Source organism: Jaculus jaculus, chromosome 18 (genome assembly GCF_020740685.1).
Source record: "Jaculus jaculus isolate mJacJac1 chromosome 18, mJacJac1.mat.Y.cur, whole genome shotgun sequence".
In the NCBI taxonomy this organism is placed as follows: Eukaryota; Metazoa; Chordata; class Mammalia; order Rodentia; family Dipodidae; genus Jaculus; species Jaculus jaculus.
Genome location: NC_059119.1, coordinates 28489995 through 28512672, shown reverse-complemented (window position 1 = coordinate 28512672; position 22678 = coordinate 28489995). Strand labels below are relative to the sequence as shown.

At 44.5% G+C, this 22678-nt stretch overlaps 2 protein-coding genes across 3 annotated transcripts in view; one reads left to right on the top strand and one right to left on the bottom strand.

Moving 5' to 3' along the window:
• Nucleotides 1-22678, bottom strand: part of Wdfy4 (WDFY family member 4) — a 274084-nt gene that overhangs the window by 39838 nt on the left and 211568 nt on the right. The gene's annotated exons all lie outside the window — the stretch shown is intronic.
• Nucleotides 1078-17313, top strand: Lrrc18 (leucine rich repeat containing 18). Of its 2 annotated transcripts, none has more exons than XM_004658039.3 (2): nucleotides 1078-1223; nucleotides 16360-17313. In XM_004658039.3, exon 2 carries the CDS (start codon nucleotides 16472-16474, stop codon nucleotides 17237-17239), a length of 768 nt encoding a protein of 255 aa, XP_004658096.1. In that variant the 5' UTR covers nucleotides 1078-1223; nucleotides 16360-16471; the 3' UTR covers nucleotides 17240-17313. The 2 variants fall into 2 exon arrangements, with proteins under 2 accessions (XP_004658096.1, XP_044993029.1); XM_045137094.1 differs by lacking the exon at nucleotides 1078-1223 and adding an exon at nucleotides 8193-8321.

The window sequence follows — 22678 nt, the reverse complement described above, 5'->3', positions numbered from 1 at the left end:
AAATGTAAAATAATACTGGTATTCACGTATTCAAAATTTTTATGATTGTCACTCTCATTTAATGGTCAACTAACTTATATGTTATTTTATTGCTTTTCCAAGTCACATTTGGTTGAAGAAATTTATATCATTGTTAGTTTTTATTTCTACATATGTAATTTATAATTTCTCTCCCATTTTATTTTCTTATTTGCAAATAAGTTTAATGCTTCCTGAATTCCTCAATTGCTAGAAATTTAATCTCAAGAACATACATGTAAAACTGACCAGCAAAAGGCCCAAACATATTCATTGCGGCCTTGCCCTCCGATAGTGCCACATTAGAACCGTCCAGAAGGATCAAGCTCCCCAGACCCAGTGTTGTGCACTTGTTCAAGATTCATATTTCCGGGGCTAAAGAGATGGCTTAGCAGTTTAGCACTTGCCTGTGAAGCCTAAGGACCCAGGTTCGAGGCTTGAGTCCCCAGGACCCACGTTAGTCAGATGCACAAAGGGGATGCACGTGTCTGGAGTTCGTTTGCAGTGGCTGGAGGCCCTGGAGCACCCATTCTCTCTCTCTCTTTCTTTCTATCTGCATCTTTCTCTGTCTGTCACTTTCAAATAAATAAATAAAAATAAACAAAAAACTTAAAAAGAAAGATTCGTATTTCTGAGACAACACATTGGCATGTACTGACATAGCAATCAATTGGGAGAAAACCATCACAGAACTGCACAATTTGAAGAAGCACTATAGCTGTTCTGATCCAATAAGGGGCAAAAAACAAAGCTGTGAGAAATAACTAAGTTTAAGTAAATAAACACGTATAAATGGACAAATCAAAAAGAAAGTCAAATAATATTTCATGGGATGGAATGACCCTGAAGACACATGGCCCTGAAGGAACACTGTGGCTTTCTCAATGTCCACTCCAGGCTGTTGCCATGGACGGCCTTGTTGTTGGATACTCAATCCTTCTCTCACCACCCTGTTAGCTGAACCCAGAGAAAACACCCAGCTGCAGGGGTCCCAAGCATCTGGGATGGAGGGATGGTTCCCTCTGCCCGGGGCACCAGCTGGCTTAAAGCGAAGGTTGGATGACCTGGAAATACTTTCATTCTTATTGCCCTTTCACTTTGCAGGCTGGTGTCAAGATTATGCTGATTAACTGCAGGACCCAAGTCTCTGGTTGCCTAGTGACAGACCTTTCTCAGTGGCGGAGGAGGAACCAGACAAAAGGCAGGTAAGTTTTTGCTTGGTGGCCTTGCATGTATTGATTCGCTTTAACTTTCAACCCCTCTCCTCTGAGTAAGCGCCGCTGGCTGCGTTATTTACGAAGTCCAGACAGCAGCTAATGCATTATTGAGGAGGGGCGGCAGCGTGCTCTGAGCCCAGGCCAGGAAAAGCAGCTGGCTGGGGACACGGTCCAGTGTTTTTAGTCGCCTGTGGCCATGGGCAAGCTTGGGAAAGAAAGTATACAAGCCACTGGGGCTTGGAGGTTACACTTGATTCTCTTCTTAAGACCTGGGTCTCCGTGGGCATTTTTGCTGGCCCACAGCAGGTAGAGGCTACTGTTTGACTCACTTGTCTTCACTTAGCCTGTTGAGTCCCAAAGAAAACTGAGACCCCATTCATTGCTCATTCACTCAGGAAGGTTGAGCCCTTAACACAGCTTCAGCAGACCTCACCCACCTACTGCTATCTGCAGCGGGGGGAACAATCCATTGCTAAAGAAGTCCAGTAGTAAACGCCTTCAGTTTTATCTGTTGCAACATCACCTGCTTTATTTGCATTCACACCACCGGAAATGGCCCTTGGCTTTTTGTTTTATTTTGTTTTTGCTTGACTTGCTTTCTCAGCAAATAGGAATTTCAGGAAAAACACAATGGTGTCTGCCACCCTCCTGACCTATGGTATAAAAAAAATTTTTTTTTATGTATAAATGAATGAAAGCATGAATGAATGATAAGTTTGGACTATAGGGATTAAAAGCAGTTCAATGTATAATTGTCACTGTAAGTTGCTATTGTATATCTTTTAGTCTTTTTATTTATTTATTTTCAGACAGACAAAGAGAATGAAAGAGAGAATTGGCACACCAGGGCCTCAGCCAATGAAATTGAACTGCAGACCCTTGCACCACCTAATGGGCATGCGCAACTTTGCGCTGACTTCACCTTTGGGTGTCTGGCTTATGCAGGATCTAGAGAGTCAAACATGGGTCCTTAGGCTTCGCAGGCAAGTGCCTTAACCCCTAAGGCATCTCTCCAGCTCTGTCTCTTATTTTTGATAATATTATCATTAACAGTGTTGAAAAGATCATAGAGCTTTTGTTTGGGAGTCTGCAAAGACTGTTCCCCGACCCCTACATCTTGGATTACAGACCACTGGGGAATGCCACGGGCTGCTCTTTGGAGGGAAGTGATGGAGGGAAGCTGTTTGGAGAATTGCAGCATTCCTGACCAGCATATGGACACTGGGAAGAACCCACTGCACACTATCCCTTAACACATACTCGGCACCTTGTATAGTCTACAACCAACTACAAATTGCTGATCCATTTTTCAGATTAGTAAACTGAGTGCAGATATGTTAGTCTACTGGCCTCAAAGGGCCTGCTATCTCCTCATGAGTCCTTTCATACTCAGCAGGAGAGGGACAGACCACACAGCTCAGACACAGGCGACTGTCCCTATCTGGAAGATTTGAAAAACTGCCCTGTTTAAACACAATGACAGCCCTTCCCTCATGCCTGGCAGGAATGATTCCTACTTGTCCAAAGTTATCAAGAAGGTTTTCATCAGAGAGAGTATTGAGTATTCAGCAGTCATTAAAATGAGCCTGGTAAAGAGGTTCAGGAGGGAAGGGATGCAGGAATGCAGGGAAGGTTTCCAAAGGAAATGGCATTTTTCTGAAAGGCAGGTGTGAGCACTGAGCTGAAATTACCCCTCTGCACCTGTTAACTGAAGGCAGTCCTTTAGAAACTAGACCATGGTCTTCCCAATGCCCTGGCTGCTGCATGGACATTTCGGGGAGAAAGGTCAGCTGCTGATTAAATGAGTATCCTTCCCAATATTACCCTATCATGGGAGCATCTGTCATCAAAGGCCATGTGTTCTTCTTTTTTTATGAGCGAGAGAAAGACAGAGAGAGAGAAGTGGCATGTCAGGACTTCCAGCCACTGCAACCAAATTCCAAACGTGTGTGCCATCTTGTGTGCACGTGGGACATTGTATGCTTGTGTCACCTTGTGTGTCTGTCTTATGTGGGCTCTGGAGAGTTGAATATGGGTCTTCAGGTTTTGCAGGCAAGCACCTTAACCACTAAGTCATCTCTCCAGCCGATGGGCATGTGGTTTTTTAAAAAATATTTTATTTTTATTTATTTACTTGAGAGAGAGAGAGAGAATGGGTGTGCCAGGGCTTCCAGCCACTGCAAGCGGACTCAAGACACATGTGTCATCTTGTGCATCTTGCTTATGTGGGACCTGGGGAATTGAACCGAGGTCCTTTGGCTTTGCAGGCAAGCGCCTTTAACCGCTAAGCCATCTCTCCAGTGCTAGCCATGTGTTTTTGATAGACAGTCATCTATGGTTGACTGCCAGCTTGAGAGTGCAGTTATGTTAGTGACCTAGTCAAAACCAGGTTGGCAGTGGAGGCATCTGCCTTTGAGATGACTTGCCGGCTGACAGAATGTCTCCAGGTAGAAATGGGAATGGCTGCCCCCCTTCCTCTCAGTCAGCTCCGTGTGCTCCTCTGTAACAGCATGGCTCTGAATACAAGGTGGCTCACAGACGGACATGGGACAATGCGAAACCCCTCACACAACCAGCGTCTGCCTCCTGCCCAGCCCAATGTCTGCAGCGGGTGGGAACAAGCTCCAGGTAAACCAGGGCTCCAACTGTCACAGCGTCCCATAACCAAGCCCCATGTATCAAGCCTCTCGCACACCCCACACCTTTCTTTACCTGAGGTCCTTAGGAACCTGGATCGAGGATGGACAGTGACTCACCCAAGGTCACACGTTAGCAAGAAGTGAGGACCTGGACTGCAGGAAGAGCTGAGGCTCTTCGACCTCTAGATGCTGGGTCCTGCGTGGGCTTTGGCTTTCCCGCCTTTCGTTGTCCAGGGACTGTTTCCTCAGGTGTCCATTTGGCCCAAAGGTGCTTGACATTTTAGAATCTCTCCTCTCTCCCTTTCTCTCTCTCTCTCTCTCTCTCTCTCTCTCTCTTTCTCCCTATTTTTCTCTCTCTGTCTTTCATGCACACACATAGATACACTGATTTTTCAAAATGTCATCTGAGAGAATCATGCAATCTGAACGAAGCAGTAAGGTGGGGGGGGGGTGTTGCAAATATCCGCAGCTCATGTGTGAATATGCGCACAATGCTCTGGATTGGGCTGAGCCTTCATATCCGTTACAGGGAATTTGGAAACTGTGTGGATAGGCAAGAAAGTCATAGAAACCTAATAACCTAATGCCATGATCTCCAGAGAGCATCATTTGGCCAAACGCATACTTTCTCCATTGTCTTTTTTTTTTTTTTAATTCTGTGAATGCGGGCATGCTCAAAGCAGCACTAAGCTCATTTATTACTTTCCTTTTGTATTAGATCCTGACCATCTTGACTCTTTACACTTTTGGTCAATGGTGGTTTTGTTTTGCTTTAGTTTCTGTCTCATATTTAATTCATTCTATGACTACACAGTAATTATTCAACAAATGCCTGGCATTTTAAATTTCTCTCCTTCTTTCTATGGCACCGTCGTTGGCATGTGTGCTGAAAGTTTTGTCCTCATTTCCTGAAGAGACTCTTAGAAGCAGTTGCATGCATTCCCAAGAGCCTGGCACGTCTATCTCTTCCCATGTTCTCGGCCACAGCTCCCCGCTCCATCCCGGCCTTTTCCTTTTACTCTAGTCCGTCCCTCCCTCTGAATGTCTGCCTTCTCTTTTAGTTTTAACTTTAACCATTAAAACAGTTCTAGTTATGATTCTAAAAAGCCCTTCCTGCACACTCACTCTTGCCATACAGGCCACTGTCGCCTGTATGTGGAAGCAATCCTGTACCCAAAGGTTAGTGCACCCAGGCTCGTCTGCACACTTTGTGAACAATAAACATTTCCTGCTCAAGTAGCTGCTTGAGCTCCCCAACCCCCCTTAAGAAATATTCTTCTTAGTTTATTTATTTGAGCAAAAGAGGCAGATAGGAGACACATGCAGAGAGAGAGAGAGAGAGAATGAATGGGTGCACCAGGGCCTCTAGCCACTGCAAACAAACTCTAGACACACGCAGCATCGTGTGCACCTGGCTTAGGTGGGTACTGCAGGATTGAACCAGAGTCCTTAGGCTTTGTAGGCAAGTGCCTTAAGTGCTCAGCCATCTCTTCAGCCCAAGATATATATATAAATCCTTTAACAGTAGATGGAAAAGCAACAGGCTAAATTACTTATGCACCAGGGACAGGTGGTATCATAGTATAGAAAAAAAAAAATGTCCCTATCACAAACCCCCATGATGCTAGGGCCCTGTGCACCTTAACAGGATCTCCGTCCTCTCTTGTCCTTCTCCAGAATAAAGTCCATCTTGCATCCTGGGAGGCAGAGGTGGATGTCATAGACCATAGGGGTGCCTGACTACAGTGTGAATGGGATTTCTCCTCCTGGGCTCATGAGTTCACTGGGGCTTGGTATATGCGCATGCTCTGCTCTCTGCCCCCCACAAGCCTCCATGCACCTCGTGCACCTCCCCCCAACCCTCGGAAGCAACCTCTCAGCTATACACAGATAGCAGTGGTTGCCGGAGTTCAGAGGGACTCAGGAGACCATCCGGCCTCCCGAGGATGGTGTGTGAGAAGCAGAGAGACAGCTTTCCCGGGTCTAAGGACCCACTCTGTCTACCTGCCACAGTGTTTCTTTCTCTGAACCCTAGTTTCTTGGTCTGCCAGGGGAGGGGTATCTGTGAGAGGAAAATCAAATTACTTTTATCTGCAAGAGCACAGCTTAAAACTTGGTGGCTGAAATGGGACCAGTGTTCACCTCTGGGGCCTTGCAGGTCTGGCATGGGTCCTTTATCCGTTGCTTGTGGGTTTTGAACACGTGGTTGATGAACAAGGCATTTCTGCTCTGTTAAACTAATAATCTTAAAATTTTATTTTAATTGTAAAGCACCTATTCCCTCTTGTTCCTCTAACAAATCCAATTAAAACAGTACATTCAGAATTACAAAATAGATACTATTAAACCAATAAGAAATCATAATCTTGTGTTATGGGGCCATGTGACCCCTTGGGAACTTTTGCTCCAAATAAAAGTTGAATTCTTATTACCCACCAGAGGGAAGGGGGCAGTGTGATAGATAGTGGCTTCCAGACAGCGTGTGTGCAGAGCCACGCTGGTGCACAGAGAGAAGTACGTAATATGAGGCTGGCTAGGCAGAGCTGCAAACGTACAAGGTCCCAACAAGATCTTTAGAGCTGGGTCGATGGAATGAGCCAGGTAACTGCCAAATGAAGTGAACCCGATTGTCTGCATGTAGACATGGTTAGCTGCTCTGAGGGCTGCTTGTGGGGGCTCCTTCCCATCCCCCAGCTCTGGAACACAGCGGCTGTGTGAGCAACCTCTCCTGTAGAATGGGAGAATAGCTCTGCCTCAGAGAAGTGTGAGGATGGGGGAGAAGAGGGTGCCTATCTCAGGCTGATTCGGCTGTGACCCCGAAGAGGGACAGACAAGGTCTGACAAGAGGTGGGCAAGGAATCTGTTGCCTGGACTTAGTGGAGGTGCTTTTCTAAGAACAGTCTTTGTTTGGCAGTGTTTTTTTTTTTTTTTTTTGAGACAGGACCTCCTGCCTCTGCCTCCTCCGTGCTGGGACTGCAGGCAAGTGTGAACACTCTTAGCTGAAGAGCTGGGTCTTAGGAGGTGCTCACATGGGAGGAGCAGCCAGAAGCCTCCAGGGTGACTGCCCAGCTTTAGAAGGTTGGTGCCACATTCCGGCACAGCTCCCTCTCTTTGAAGCCCATGTGCAATAGCAATGTGGCATTTGCTACTACTGTTGAAAGAGGCGAAGGATCAACAGGGTATTTTGGAAGGTCATGCACAAGACATCTATATTTGACTTGGTTAATTTTTAAATATTTTTATTGATTGATTTATTTGAGAGAGAGAGAGAAAGAAAGAAAGTGGCAGATAGAGAATGGTCATGCCAGGGCCAGTAGCCACTGCAAATGAATGCCAGACGCATGTGGCACCTTGTGCATCTGGCTTATGTGGCTACTGGGAAATTGAACCTGGGCTTGACAGGCAAGTGCCTTACCTGCTAAACTATCTCTCAGCCCCTTGACTTTTGCTGTGACCTGAAGATAGTCACTTGACTTTTCTGAGTCTTAATCCTTTCTTTTTTTCTTTTTTTTCTTAAGAGTTGGCCTTTGGCACCAACAGCCTGGCAGTATGTTTGTAGCAGTGACCATCTCACCTAGCAAATGATGGTGCATGGCTCGTGCCAGCTTGGAGCTTTTCCAAAATAGACACCAGGAAACTCCCAGGCAGGGTTTGGAAAATGGCTTATTCAATAAAGTGCTAGCCACACAAGCATGGGGACCTGAGTTTGGATCCCCAGTGCTCATGTCAATGCTGGATGGGTGTGGTGGCCCATCTGTAATCCCAGCACTCAGAAAGAAGACACAGAGGCTCCTTGAGGCAGGCTGCTTAGCTAGGCTAGATGAGTTAGTGAGCTTGGGGTCCAAGCAAAAGACCCTGTCTCAACAAGTCAGGTGCAATGGAAGAAGAAATCTGACACCAACCTCTGTGCAGCTAGTCAAGCCGAACTGGTGAGATCCAGATTGACTAAGGATCCTGTCTTCTAAAAACAGGCTGAAGAGAAATGAGGATGATACCTAATGTTGGCCTCCTGCCTGTACATGAATGCACAAACACCTGGACATAAATGTGCCATACACACACGCATGTTCACCACACACACATGTACACATGTGCAAAACTAAAAATCACAACCCACCTGTAAAGCCCCTGCAAGACTCCACACTCATTGTCTGATCTTTCCTGTTTGTCATCTCTCCTCAGCTGCAGGACAGGGGTTGTTAATGAAAAAAGTAAAAACAAACAAACAAACAAATAAACAAAAACCCACTTCACAGTCATACCCCAATACACCTAAGTCTGGATAACACCGTTCAAACAAGCACTCCAGAAATGGCTGGCCAGAAGTGCCAGCCACGTCCTCTCTTCAAAAGGGACTTGAACTCACTTGTCATGGGAAGCCACCCTGTTCTGAGAAGAGGTTGAGGACACAGGCAATGATTGGGAACCACACAGAAGTCACAGTGAGGTAAGCTGGCTTGTTACATGCCCAGTAAAAGTGGGGGCTGGGAGAGAGAACAGATGCAGTTATAAGACAGTACTTGATTGACCATGGTTAGGCTTAAGAACTCTTGTTTTCATGTGTATGTGTGATATGCATGTGTGTACACATTCGTATGTGTGTGCATGCATGTGTGTGCATGCACACAGAGACCAGAGGTTGACCTTGACAATCTTCCTCACTCATTTTTTTTTTTTTTTTGAGGCAGGGTCTCTCACTAAACCCCGAGCTTACTTACTTGGCTAGACTGTCTGGCCAGCAAGTTTGGAGGATCCTTCTGTCTACCTCCCCAGCTTTACAATTGCAGGCACTCACATCCACCCCCTGTTTTCACTTAGGTCCTGGGGATCCAAATTTGAGTCCTCATGCTTACACAGTGATCGCTTTACCACTCGAACCTTCTCCCCAGCAGCTCCTATGTCAGATTCCTAGACGTAACACCAGTGTGAGGGTACTACATACTCAGGAGAGCTCATACCTGGAATTTCAAATGTGTATCTTCCCCTAGGCCAGTGATACGTCATGGGATCCTCTCTCACTGCAGCCAGCAGCAGCTCCTGGTCAGCTCCAGGGGGAGAGAAATAGCCAACACTCTACAGGTGCCATGTAGCTAAGCTGGGGCATTTGGGAGAGTGGGGAGATCGATTCATTTTTCACTTACAATATATTCAACTGATGATGGGCTTAACCAATCGCAACATTATGGTAAATGGTGACTTTGGATGAATGAATTGTTGAAGATTAGTGTGTGTGCCCGAGACATGAAATTTCCTGTGGGTAACTTTTGGCCTTCGGCTCAACTATGTGCCTATCCCACATCTAACATATTAGCCAAAGGATGAAATGATTATTGTGAAGTCATTCTAGAAAGTCATTTAGAAATATCAGACTATAAAAACAGTCAGTGTTTCTTAAAAATGTTGTCAAAGATACATGGGCTTGAGTATTAGAACATCCAAATACAGTGATGGTAAGGCTCTTACAGCTGAAAATGCTTGCAAATATTTTGAAGGCATTAAAATATAGGTTGCGATTACATTTTTAATTTAGATATCCATGGGGTGTCCCACCACGCTGTTTGATTCACAATGTCTAGATAGAAAAATTAATTCGAAATTAAATTCAGACCAACCAGTCCACTTTTTTCTAATTATAAAAACCAATTGTACAGACAAAACAGTGCAGTTCATTTGGAATCCTCTAATATTTGGGCTTCTAGGCTATTCATATGAAATAAAATCTATTATATAGCCGCCATCCCATCCAATCCACCCACCTATCCACCCATCCATCCACTATCAATTTTTACTTCTATCCAACCATCCATCCATTCTTCTTTCCACCCAACTATCTATCTGTTGTCCCACCTACCATTCCTTAATCCATACTCCCATATATCTATCTTTTTATTTCTCTCACTATGACTGCCAGCTCCCCCTGTGTGGGTTGACCCCACTGTGAAGGCTTCCATGGACTGATAAGAACAGGCCGCCTAACCAGCTTTGGTTGTTATCAAAAGCGAACCGTTTCATGTTTCTGTTGCCAATGTTCACTCTCCTAACTCAGTGGGTGGCCAAGCTTGGGCAAGATGCTGGCCTTAAAGAGAGGAGTAGCAGAGGAGAGGTGCCTGGTGTCTGGAGGCTTAGACTCGAGCTTCAGCACTAATCTGTTTCTAGTGGTGTGTCAGGGGAGAAGACTGTCTGTGACCAAAATAACACATGCCTACCAAAGTCAAGGTAGGGTGATTCTGAAGAGATACATTAAAGGGGTAGGGGCTCACCATACTCCCATCTTGCCTAGGGCTGTCTGGGGAACCAGACTCACCAGGGAATCCATTAGCTCAGTCAGCCCCTACTTTGCCTCAAAGTGATTAATGGGTGGGCTCAGAGCCAAAGGTCTCATTGGAGAAAGACTCGTTTAAAGGGCCAACACTGTATAGCCAGTTCCTTACTGCTTCCTCCTCACCATTAATCAGACCAGGGAGGGCTTCTTCCCACGGTGTGGGTGGGCTGTGGGGGCAGGCTCGTCTGGCTGGACTGGTGGATCTCCAGTGTGCTGGGAGCATCCCTTCCTGTCTAGGAGCCCTCTAACCCATGCTTAGAAAAAAAAAAGAAAAAGAAAAAGAAAACCAAATGGCAGCCAAGCTTTGAGTGCACAGGGTGGCCAGAATCAGTGACAATCTAGATTTGTTGAACCTTTTGTGGTTTACCTCTAGCTGTCAAGAGGCTTGTTATGCTGTAGGCACTCCTTCACTAATTCAGTGGGTGAACAAATGAATGAAGGCAAGAATATAACAGATGGATTTGTCTTAAATTGGTCCTGGAAGACCAATAAGGACCAAAAAAGACAAAGGAAACTGTCTTTACTACTTGTTCAGGACCCTGGGCTACGATTGCCAAGTAAAATATCGGAGTGTGCAGGACTTTGAACATCTGTACTAAAACTAACTGTTGCTTGTCTGAAGCTCAAGTTTTACTAAGGACCCTGTATTTTATTTGCTAAACACGAGAACTCTGCCAGGGAGAGAAGTCACTGATCTTATGTTTATAGGATCAGAACATAGACTTTCCTGACCTTGAGTGCAGGACAATTTCTGACATGCATCCCGTGAAGAGCTGTTTGCTGCACGGTGTGGGTGGCAGTATACTGTGCACACAGCAGAGCCCAGATGTTGTACATCTGGATGCTTTTAAGGGGGCAGAATGGGGCTGTTGGGGACACAAAAGAAGTTATGGATGTCCAGCCTGGAATGAGCAGGCAGGCACAGAAAAAAAAAAACAAAAAACTCCAGAAGTAGACTATGCAGTCCTTTTAGAAGTCAGCTTCAGCTGCACTGCTCCCTTCTGAGTCCAAATCTCTGCGCCCTAAGTATGTAGAGACTGGTGTCACCACCATCGTGTTCAGCTTCCAGGCAGCTCCTCCATCCCTCAGAAACTAGCTACGCTGCTCCCTGGTGGTCCAGCGTGCCGCCAGCACAGTCCTTGCACCCAGGGGTCTGGTTTCTGCACCTGTGGTTGTGGCTCTTCCAGAGCGCCCTCAAGGCAACGCACTCATCATGCAGACCTTTGCGATGGCTTCTGTACAACAGCGTGCTCTCCAAGTTGTTACGAGGATAACTAGGTTTGTTCGCCTTTCTTTCTTTTTTTTTTTTTTTTTTTCCGAGGTAGGGTCTCACTCTAGCCCAGGCTGACCTGGAATTCATTATGGAGACTCAGGGTGGCCTCGAACTCACGGCGATCCTCCTACCTCTGCCTCCCGAGCGCTGGGATTAAAGGCGTGCGCCACCATGCCTGGCTTAGAATTGTTTCTGATAATATTTCTGTTTCACTGATCTATGCAACTGTTCCTCCACTAATGCACATGTTATAATTACATGGTAAAATTTTAAATTATAAAATATGAAACTTCCAGTTTTATTCCCTTTTTCATAAATTTTAGCTTCTTTTTATTTCAACATACACTTTAAAATTAATATATATCTGAAGAGAAATGCAAAACTCATATATATGAACAATCATGTATATAAATATATATGATGTATACATATATATCTTGTTGAAATGTCCATTTGAATCACTACATTTAGATCAATTTAGGGAAAAGTCATAACTTAACTGTACTGAGTATATAACTCATGATTATTAGGGTTTTCCTATTTATTTAGATAACTGCTTTCTTCAATCAGAAATGCAGTATGGGTTTTGTGTAACAACCTTGTTTCCTGCAATCCTGCTAATATCTTTTATTGGTTCCAAGAGTGTTTCAAAAATTGTGTGAGATTCTTTATGTGGATAATCAGGCCAGCTCTTCACAGGAACCAATTTATTTCATTCTTTGCTAACTGTATACCTTTTATTTATTTATTTTTCTGGTTAGAATTCTCAATATAACAATGAATAAGTAAAATGAAACTTTTGCCTTGTTCCCAAACCTGGGGTGGGCATTCTGCCTTTCCCAAGGATATTAGCTGCAGACTGTAAGACTTTTATTTCTTGTTTTTGTTTCTTTTTAAATTTTTACTTATTTATTTGAGAGAAAGAGGAAGAGAGAGAGAGAGAGAGAGAATGGGCGTACTGGGGCCTCCAGCCACCACAAACGAACTAGAGATGCCTGTGCCATTCTATGCATCTGGCCTACGTGGGTCCTGGGGAATCAAACTTGGGTCCTTTGACTTTGTAGGAAAGTGCCTTAACTGCTAAGCCATCCTACCAGCCCAAGACTTTCACTTCTTTTTCTTACTCTTAAAACTGGCTAGGGTCTCCAGGGTAATACTGCCACTCTCTTTGGAGAAAAAATCAGTGTTTCACTGTTAATATGTTTTTAAGATTATTAGTTATTATTATTATTTATTGGGGGGGGTTGAGGTAGTGTCTTGCTCTAGCCCAGATTGACCTGGAACTCACTGTATAGTCTCAGGTAGGACTCCAACTCACCTTACAGTTGGTACTGTATCCCAACATTTAGAAGGCAGAGACGATTCTCCTGCCTCTGCTTTCTGAGTGCTGGGATTAAAGGCGTGCACCACCACGCCCAGCTGCAAACTTTCTGTGATTCCTCCTTATGAGGTTAAGAAAGGATTTTTTTTTTTTTTTAAATCATGACTAGCCAGGTGTGGTGGCACATGCCTTTAATCCCAGCACTCAGGAGGCAGAGGTAGGAGGATCACTGTGACTTCAGACTACCCTGAGAATATAGAGTGAATTCTAGGTCAGCCTGGGCTAGAGTGAGACCCTATCTCGAAAAAATAGCAACAACAAAAAATCATGATTAAATGTATTTTTTTTTCTGTATCATTGATATGATCCAGTAGCTTCTATCTTAAGACTATAGATATGGAATTTTATGTAGTGTTTAAATATTGGTTCAGTCTTACATTCCCACTTGCTTGCCTTTTTATTATTTTTTTATATATTACTGGATTCAATATACTAATACTTGTGTGCAGAGCTTTTGTATTGATGAACATGAGGAATATTAGTCTGTAGCTTTATTACTTTATCTTTTCTCCATGTGTTAGTTTTAGTAAGATGGCAATTCTGGGCTCAGAAAATAATTTGGGGATTACTTCTATTTATGGATACAATCATATAAAATCGACGTCATTATCTCTACAATACAATGGATGCTAGTCTCTTATCTCCAGATTTGGCTTGAAACGCTATACTCCAGTGTGATGGTTACCAGGAGGCGGGCACTGGGGAGGAAATTGCACAAGGCACCGCAGAGGCTGTGCTTGCTCTCTCTGTACCACGTGAGGATGCAGGAAGAAGACCGTCATTTGTGGACTAGGGCCTCACCCCAGCCCCGCCAGGAGTCAAATCTGCCGCCCCTTGACCTTGCGCTTCCCAGGCCCCAGTACTGTTGCTTAAAAACCACTCAGGTTAGAGGTCTTTGTTACAGCAACCCACAGTATGACCATTTGAGCATGGAATTTTCTTTTCTGAAAAGTTTTAAAATTCTCTCTCTCTGTGTCTCTCTCTGTTTCTTCACAGGTAACATTTGGCAGCATGCGATTTCTCGTATCTGCTTAATTTTTTCCCGAGTTGTTTCTATCCCTTTAATATCTGTGTGTTTTAGTGCATATTCACTTTGACTTATGATATTAATGATAATCTGCATCTGTCCTTTATGTTCTTGTCAATCTTGTTAATGGTTTCATTAAACTTTTTAAAGACCTGTCTTATAATGTCATCTATTTTCTCTAGTTACCTTTCTCCATTGATTTTATTGATTTCTCCTTTTTATTATATCTTCCTTACTTATGTTTTAACTTTATTTTTTTGCAGGCATTCTGTAGCCTAAGCTAGCCTGGAAGTCATTGTATAGAGTAGGTTGGCCTTGAACCTGTGGCAATCCTCCTGCCTCACCTTCCCCAGTGCTGGGATCATATGCATAAATTCCCATGCCTGGCTTTTTTTTTTTTAGCTTCTTAAGTTCAAAGTTTATACTATTGACTTGAGATGTCTTATTTTTCCTTTTGAATATGAGACTTTAAAGATGTGAATTTTCCTCTAATCACTGCTTTGGTTTTGTGTAACAAGTTTCTAAAAAATATTTTTATTTACTTATTTTCAAGTACAGAGAGATACACAATAAGAGAGAGAGAGGGAATGGGTTCACCAAGGCCTCTTACCACTGCAAATGAACTCCAGATACATGTACCACTTGGTGTATCTGGCTTTATGTGGGTGCTTGGGAATTGAAATATGCTATACTTTCATTTTTGTTCAGTTAAAAACGTTTGTCAATTCTTCTTGAGACTTCTCTCGTTTGTGGATCACTTCTAAATGTGTTTTGTTTCTCCAATTGTTAAGTACTTAGTCCATATCTTCTTCCTAACTGCAGGTCTCTCTTACTGCTGAGCCTTCTTCCACTCTTTTGATTTATTTATTTATTTATTTATTTATTTATTTATTTATTTATTTATTTATTTGGTTTTTCGAGGTAAGGTCTCACTCTGGCCCAGGCTGACTTGGAATTCACTATGTAGCCTCAGGGCGGCCTCGAACTCATGTCAATCCTCCTACCTCTGCCTCCTGAGTGCTGGGATTAAAGGCGGGCACCACCATGCCTGGCTCTTACACTCTTGACAAGGGGGACAACACCCAATCTTGTTGGGCAGCTGAAGACTGAAAACCCTGTGTGTATTTAATAACACCTGCATTCATCAAACTTTCTATGTGCCTGGCACTGTTACGCATGCCTTGTAGTATTAGATAACTTATATTTCTAGGCTGGAGAGATGGTTTTGCAGTTAAGGTGCTTGCCTGCAAAGCCTAATGACCCAGGTTCGATTTCCTAGTATCCACGTAAGCCAGACACACAAGGTGGCACATGCCTCTGGAGTTCCTTTGCTGTAGCTAGAGGCCCTGGTGCAACCATTCTCTCTCTGTGTCTCTCTTCTCTCCATCTCTGTTTGCAAATAAATAATAAAATTAAGAAAAAAAAAGAATTCTAAAACTTTATATTTCCTAAGAGCTCTGTAAAGGATCTGTGTCACAATTAAGAAGACTGGAACAGAGAATTTAAGAAAAGTGTTAGCTTGAGAAATGGACTTCTAAGACAAGTCTGCCGAGGCGAGACCCTTCCGCTACTCTTCATTCTACTGCTCTGTATGGCGTGTACCTCCACACCTGTCTGTGTAGGGAGCCTACAGAGGGATGTCAGTGAGAGGGGTGGGGAAGGTTTTGGAGGTGGGAAAGGCAGCCTTCTCTAGAGGCTTTTCCAAGCTCATCTGAGGAGAGGAATGGATGTGCCAAATGCTGTGCAGACAAACTTTTATGCCTTGGGCTCAGGCCTGCTCCCATCACCCTATGCTTACAGTAACCATAGCCTGCTAGTTATTCCAGTTCCAAAAGATAGACATTCTTTTTTTTTTTTTTTTTTGTGAAGTATGGTCTCATTCTAATTCAGGCTGACCTGGAATTCACTATGTAGTCTCAGGGTGCCCTCACACTTACCGTGATTCTCCTATCTCTGCCTCCTGAATGCTGGGATTAAAGGCATGCACCACCATGCCCAATTTACAATAAGTCATTCTCACCTACCTTATTCCCTCATACCCAGGTTTATGTTGCCTTTGAGGACCACAACCCTTCCCTGGGACATTTCTTTGACAATGTTGTCTGGGAAGCAGCAGATGAAATTCAAGAAAACACACACACACACGCACACATGTGCGTGCAGGTGTGCATGCACATGCGCTAGTGGTTCCTGGAGCCTGGGGATTATGTCAGAACCCAGGACAATATGTTGTCCCTAAGCCAGGGAGAGGCACAGAGAGAGAGGCATTAAGCAACCCCACGCACATCTCACTGAGCACCAGGGAAAACTTAAGTTGGAAGAGTGAGTATTTTGCTCGAGACTTCAGGGTGGGCAGCTTCTGCAGATGCCCTGACTCCTCTCTATGCCATTTCTCTGTCTTGACCATCAGTGATCGGAACACTTGGTATGGGGAGTCCTTGTCTGCTCCTAACTAGATGTGTTATTCGTTTGTTCTTATCAGTGCGTATCTTCTAGCTGTCTGATGTGACTTCTTCCTCAAACTGGTCATCACCCAATCAGAAAAAGAAAAACTACAAACAACATTCTTCACGCACACTCTACACTAAGAAAACATGGCCAAGGGCAGGAAAGGTCCCAAGGGCAAGAAGATCACCCTCAATGTAGCGAAGAATTGCATTAAAATCACCTTTGACGGAAAAAAACGCCTTGATCTGAGCAAGATGGGCATCACCACCTTCCCCAAGTGCATCCTGCGGCTCAATGACGTGGACGAGCTCGACCTTAGCAGGAACCTCATCAGGAAGCTCCCCGACTCCATCTCCAAGTTCCAGAACTTGCGGTGGCTGGACCTGCACAGCAACTACATCGACAAGCTCCCGGAGTCCATCGGCCAGATGACCACTCTGCTCTACCTCAACGTCAGTAACAACAGGCTGACCACCAACGGGCTGCCCGTGGAACTCAACCAGCTCAAGAACATCCGCACCGTGAACCTGGGGCTGAACCACCTGGACAGCGTGCCCACCACGCTGGGGGCGCTCAAGGAGCTCCACGAGATTGGGCTGCACGACAACCTCCTGACCAGCATCCCCACCAGCATCTCCAAGCTCCCCAAGCTAAAGAAACTGAACATCAAGCGCAACCCCTTCCCGAAGTCAGAGGAGTCCCAGATATTCGTAGACTCCATCAAGAGGCTGGAGAACCTCTACCTGGCGGAGGAAAAGGATCTGTGTGGGAACTGCCTGCTAAAATGTCAACAGGCCCGGAACAAGCTGAACAAAATCAAGAGCATGGCCTCCCCAGCGCCAAGAAAGGCCATCTTTTCCAATCTGGTCTCGCCCAACTCCATGGCCAAGGAATCCCAGGAAGACTGGAGGTGACCTGGGACCCTCACCCCTGAGGCAGAAAGGGGGAAGGACGGGAGGGAGGAGGCAGTAGGCTGTACACACAGGAACGAGGGGGATCTTGTGTTACTCTAGGAGCCCTTCTAAGTCCATAAAACACTGTTCCCTACTTCCTTGGCCTGTAGTTTGGTTGATTGAAACATTTTTGAAATCTTGCCATCCTGCACACTTCTCCTCCTACAGGCACATAGCCAGAGGTACAGACACAGGGAGTCAGGAAAGGGCCATCATCTTTCCATCCCATTTCTGCCCGGGCACTCTCCTGTCTACAGTCCAGACATCTCATGCTGCCCCACTCTTAGTATCACTGGTATTTGGGGACACAGTGCCAGCTCCCAAATGTGGACCTTTGTTCCATGGGAATTTTTTCCTTTCTTTTTGAGGTATGGTTTCACTCTAGGCCAGGCTGACCTGGAATTCACTGTGTAATCTCAGGCTGGCCTCAAATTCACAGCAGTCCTCCTACCTCAGCTTCCTGAGTACTGGGATTAAAGGCGTGCACCACCACCACGCCTGGCATAGTTTTCTTTTGGATATGGGATTAAACATTAACAGTGTCAGAACATGAGTTGGCAGGGGAGTAGATGGAAGAGAAATAGACAAATATTAAGCATTAATTAAGTATTAAGTATTGCAGGAAGTCTCTGGAAAAGGTACCACCTCCTTCATTCACCTGAGCTTCACAGCTTGCTCTTGGAACTTTCTAGGCTTAACCTGCAGTCCCTTGATTAGCTGTGAACACATCCAGTGCTTTTCAAGACCACTGAGGGAGGAGAGAAGGGATGGGGGCTTCATGACACGTGCAAGGACCATGTGCAAAGCTTGGCTGGGATAGTGGATGGTGGAGGAGAGACAGGGCAGAGTGTCACGTTCTGAGGAACTTAGGGGTTCAGGGCATGGTCTTCATAACCATAATTTTAACAATCCACAAGACCATCTCTTTTGGAGTTACTGTTATGCATTTGGTTGCACAGAGCTTGCCTCGAGTAGAGAAAGCCTAGAGACTCTGGATTGGCTTCATTTAGCTCTGATTTCTTCATCTGGGAAGTGGGATGGTGTGTCTAACTCTAAGTGTGACGGCAGTATGCCTCTGAAGCAGGTAGCACAGAGAATCCACTCAGCAGAGCCTGGTGCCTTGGGAAGCTTAAGCACAGCCTCGGGCCATGTCAGGAGTCACAACAGCTCTTAAGGCAGACACTGCAGCTGTGGAAAGCGTGCTCCTATAGCTGCAAGCCTCCTTTCTCTGTCCTGCTGTGTCCCACTCACACCTTCAAACTGCCCCAGAGGAGGATGGAGGAGAACCCCTGGGCGAATGCTTTGCCCCACGACTTTCTTGAGTGGGTGGCCAGCTGGGCATTAGTGGCCAGTGAAGAGCACAGGAGGCTCTCAGTACAGTGCAAGGGACAAGTTTATTTCTTTTTCACCCTATAAACCATAGACGACATAGGTTATCACTCGTCACAGCTCATTTTTTTCTTCTTCATGCTTATCTGTGACGCCCCTTATTGAACTTCTAAAATATCATAATATCTAGATTCAAGCCTCCCACTTTCGTTTTTTGCCTTTACTAAATGTTTTTCACAAAAGTAATCAAACTACAATCTACATTTACATATAGTAACTTAAAGATGTCCAGCATTCTACAGTGTAAGCCAACTGTACTATTGGCACATCTCCTTGCTACTTTTTTCTCTGTGTGTGCTCATACGCAGCTAAAATTATCACATTTGCATCATTTCCATCTTGTTTTGAGACCTGTGCTGTCACATGATCTTCAAAACCAACATCTTAAACATCTGCAAGGCAGCTCTCATGACATACATTAACTATATGTTCCCGTGGGTATTTAAGTTGTTTCCAATTTTGCACTAATGGAAATAGTTTTGTGATGAGGGCCTGGACGGCTAAAACATTTTAATATGTTTTGGATTACTTCTTGGTATAGCTGCGTTCCTGGACACGCTAAAGAGTACTTCCTAAAACAGTCTTGGACGTAGGCCATCAAATAGATGCTACACATCTATGTCTGCCAGTGTTGTCCCTCAGAACCCACTTCACCCCACTGCCACCCAGCACTTCTCTTCACTGCACGTTTGAGATGACTTATCGGAAGCCCCTCTGAACACGACGTAGCAGTCATGTCTGAGTTATGCATGACTGTACGACTGCGGGTCCCTGCAGAAAATACCACGTGGGAGTAGAAACGGGCCGTCCCAAGAGCTCTGGCTCCAGGAGAGAGATTATCTCCTTGGTCTGCTAATTGGGAACCCCCAGCTAAGCCCATATGTGCATGTTCCTGGATTTTGTTTCCTCTCTTCTCTAAGTCCCAATACTGCTCTCGGCAAGGGAGACGGACTAAGAATTTCCCTCTTCCCATTTTCGCTTTAAAAAGTGCAAAGGAACTGATTTTTGCACATACATAAATGTTATTTTCTGTTAATGTGTCTAACCCTACCAAAACACTACCTACCTGTGTCGATCTCTCCCTAAACCCTACCTGAGTCTAAACTTCCTGAGTTCCTGGCTTTTGTTTCCCCTCTTCTATAAGTCTCAATACTATTCTTGGCAAGTGAGACAGACTAAAATTTTCCCTCTTTCCAGTTTTGCTCAAAAAAAAAAAAAAAAAAAAACTAAAGAAATTGATTTTTGCATATACATAAGAAGCCATTTTATGTTAAGCTGGCAAGCATTCAGACTCAGTCAGGTGGCTAGCCCTTAGGGCCCTGCTAACAGAATCTGGGGACCATGCAGATGTCGTATCTGAGAGTACATTCAGGGTGGGCTTTTCTGGCAGGGGTCACTGTGTTGTCACGGCCCTGGATGAGCAGGGAGAACTGCGGCTCTTCCTATAGCTGTTAAACTTAGTTGTGTTGTAGGACTCCTCCTCTCTTCATCATGGAGCCATCATCAATGGCCCTTTTCCACTTGTGATAAAATGGGAAAATGAAACATGCCTGTAATCCATGCACAGGGCAGGCTGAGGCAGGAGGATTGCTGAGAGTGTAAGGGCAGCCAGGATTACAAAGCAAGATGCTACCTCCAAGAAAAGAAAAATGTTTTGGAAAGGACAGATACGAATTCTGTGTCTGGATTACATGCCAGCCTTCACTCTTTTATTTTTCTCATTCGTAGGAGCTTGTAGCTAATTCATGACCCTTTGTGAGCATTTTTGGGGTTCTCTTTGAACCCAAAACTAGGGTTCTTTTTGGAACCATTTGTTTGACAAGGACATTTTGGATTTTTTGTGGTTTGTGTTTTGGATGCCAGTTTGCAAAGATATTAGCTGTGTTTGAAAGTTCCTGCTGTGGCCTGCCTGAGCCTGGGCAGAGTGGATTCCTTGTGGAACTCCCTAGAGAACTGCTATGAGTTTACTCTTGCAGGGCTGATGTCACCTGTTATTTAAATTGCACACTGATGATACAACTGTTTTTCTAGAAGTAGCTAGCTAGAATATCTTGGCAATTACTTTTTATGTTTTTGAGCTCTTGGGTTTTTGTCTGGTGAATTCACTTCTCCACCAGTGTTCACCTCATGGGCCATTTTTATTGGCAGCATACTATTACCATAGGAATCCTAACTCCTGGGGTCCCTGTCACACGAGGTGGTATGCCTTTGGCTCTGGAGCCACCAGTGTGTTAACCTTGGACATGTCCATTAGGGAGCTACGTTCACAATTCCACTCTTTATCTCTGACCAAGGAGGTTCAGCGCCCCCACAGGGACACATTTAGACAGAGCAGCAGCGAGTCCTGTGAGGCCTGCCCATTTCAACAACTCCCCCTGGAAGCACTTCTTCTGAAAATAAGATTCGCTTTTAGGTAGTCAAAGAAATCAGCAAAGAAGAGAAGTCAAAAAGAAAATGTTCCTAGCTACAGATTCTGCTGTGCTCAGGATTCCTCCCTCGGCTCTCCTCTTCATGCTCCCATCTCATCACACTCCCCACTGGGCCTTAAAACCCACCTCCTGGAGCTGATGCCGGCTAATTGGCTGGCATGCAAAGTAACACTTCCTTTCCAGCCACTTCATATATGTCTGCTCCTATTGCTATCTTAGGAAGGTTTAAGTGCACTGGGCTTCACCAGGATTGAGAGCAGAGTAGGCAGAGGGTTTTGACTGGCCCCCACAATCACTCCACTTAGACCCCTTTTTTTAGCCAAGAGATGCTGGTCATAGAACAAAGTATAAAACCGGAATCGAGACTAGTAACAAATTATCTTCTACATCTTATTTTTCTTTCAGGGAAAATGTTTAATAGGGGTGTTCCCTCATGCTTTAAAATGTCACGGCCATTTTCACTTCCCAGAAGTCATACTAATCCAAAAAAAAAAAAAAAAAAACAAAAACCCTCCACACGCAGCCATGGGTTTCTCTTTCTCCAAGTAGAACAAAAACAATTCCCAGCAATGCTATTCGTCACTGTTTCTGAGGGCCAGGCATGCCCTGGGTGACCTTGGTGCGGCCTTTGTGAGACCGGGGTTCTGTCCTTGGGTCCGTAGCAGTTGCAGTTGCTTCAGTGTCTTGTGTCTCCACTTCCCCAGGTTCCGCGCAATATCCTCCTAGAGTAGCTTATGGCAAAACCATGAAGACTAATCAGCTAACAGGAGTACACGACTCTGAAGAGGAAAACCCCTGAGTTTAGGAGAAGACAGTGTGGCACAGGGAACATTCTGGAAGACAGGCTCTCCAGTGCTGCCCGCGCCACTGATTTCTTTCGTACATTTTACTTTGCTTCCCTTTGCTCTAGGCTCCGTGTGTGAAAATGATTTTGAAAAAAAATATTTTATATGGTTTTTCTAAATGTATGTAAAGGAAGCATTGAAGAAAATTATAGCTACACATTGACGATTAAAGACTTAGAAGTGGGCGGTAAGACTGAAAAGTCTTACGGTCTCCACATTTCTCTTTGAGCCATCCAATCACACTTCCAGTGACCCGTGACAAGTTACGTATATAGTGACACAAAAGATGTACACTGAGAAACCTCCTCAAAAAAATAGTATACCTAAATCCAAGTACAAATGTATCTCTCCACTGTTCACAGTTAGGTAGAGAAAGAAAACAGAAAAGAATGATGGGAAAGTCAGGAAGCAAAAAATAAAAATAAATAAATAAAATGGCTGACTTATGTCCTAACATTTTACTGATCGTAAATGGTCAATTTTATTTGCATTGACTCTTAACTGGAAACAACCAACTGTCCTTCAATGCACAAGTGGTTGCACAAACCCTGGCTAATTCACACCATGGAATACTACTACTGAACAATAAAAAGGAGCCAGTTATACACTGAACAACTTGGTTGATCTCAGTGGCATTATTCTGAGTTTTAAAAGGCCAGTCTCTAGACTTTGCATGTTCTGTGGTTACATTCTCTAAATGACAAATTGACAGGAAGGACAACTCAATGGTTGCCAAA